Raw genomic sequence first — 1174 nt, 5'->3', positions numbered from 1 at the left:
GAGTTTCTAAAAGTAGAATGGGAGGCAGAGCTTTCAGTTATCAAGCTCCTCTCTTGTGGAACCAACTTCCAGTTTCTGTCCGTGAGGCTGACRCTSTGTCTACTTTTAAGATTAGACTGAAGACTTTCCTTTTTGATAAATCCTATAGTTAAGGTTGGCTTCCTGCTGGAAGACAAATACCCAGTCCAAGACTTTATTCTCTCAGCTCTCCTGGTATTACTACCTTTTATTTTGTGTTATCCTTTCCTTCTGTTACCATAAAAATTAGCTCTTTTTGTTTGTTTGTTTTAAATTTTACTGTGTATCTTTTTTTTGTTTCATGAATGAAAGGAATTTAATAAATAAAAGTTGAATAAGTTAAAAATTAATTAATTAAATAAATCACACCTGGACCAATCCTTCTGTGTTCGTTTGTCTCTGCTGTCCTGTAAAACAGGCAGACAGTCGCTCATCCTGAGCCTGACTCTACTAGAGGTTTGTTTTCATTCAAAGTGTATCATTTGTTTCTGCTGTCATCAACATGCTGCTCAGAATGGGACATCGTGCCAAAAGGAAAATTCAGCACAATCTGCCAGTTTAAACAGTTCCAGTTTATTTGACCCATGTTTCTGTGTAGTGTGTTAGATATGAACAAACTTAAGAAACRTTTACTTGTGTGTATTCTCACCATGCAAAGAGCACACAGCAGTACATGATGGCAGCTCCAATGATGGCGACAGCATTGCCTTCATTCTGGATCTCATCTTGTCCCACGTTTGGRTAACAAACTGTCATGTTCATGCCCTGATACACCACTGACACAAAACATAACACATCTGAATGAGTTACACTTAAGTTTTATTCAGGAAAAATGTTATCATTTGTTTCAATTGGCCTTGAATTTACTGTTTATTTAGGAGGATATTCAAAGGATTTGATTCATCATCTTTTTTTTCTTTTTTTCTAAATAAGTTTTATATTCAGGATTGTATTTTAAAAAGCATGAAGAGTTTACAGTAAGAAACACTTGTGACCAGCCCTGCTTTGCTCCAGTGTTGAAAAGATCAGTAAAAATGTTAAAATGTAGTATCAATGGACCTCATGCAAGAACATGTTCGTATTCTTCTCCTAAATTTCTCTTACTTTTGTTCGTACAAAGGGTTCGTACGAACATGTCACGTCAGATTCAACAAAC

General features: G+C 35.8%; 1 protein-coding gene across 2 annotated transcripts in view; it reads right to left on the bottom strand.

The window, feature by feature from the left end:
* Positions 1–1174, bottom strand: part of serinc4 (serine incorporator 4) — a 38251-nt gene that overhangs the window by 3708 nt on the left and 33369 nt on the right. For both annotated transcript variants that reach the window (XM_014021436.1, XM_014021435.1), the window contains exon 8: positions 668–794. In XM_014021436.1, the coding sequence (XP_013876890.1) occupies positions 668–794 (127 nt within the window). The remainder of the gene's footprint in view (positions 1–667; positions 795–1174) is intronic.

Source organism: Austrofundulus limnaeus, unplaced genomic scaffold, assembly GCF_001266775.1.
Source record: "Austrofundulus limnaeus strain Quisiro unplaced genomic scaffold, Austrofundulus_limnaeus-1.0 Scaffold292, whole genome shotgun sequence".
Classification (NCBI taxonomy): Eukaryota; Metazoa; Chordata; class Actinopteri; order Cyprinodontiformes; family Rivulidae; genus Austrofundulus; species Austrofundulus limnaeus.
This window is presented reverse-complemented; position numbering and strand designations above follow the sequence as displayed.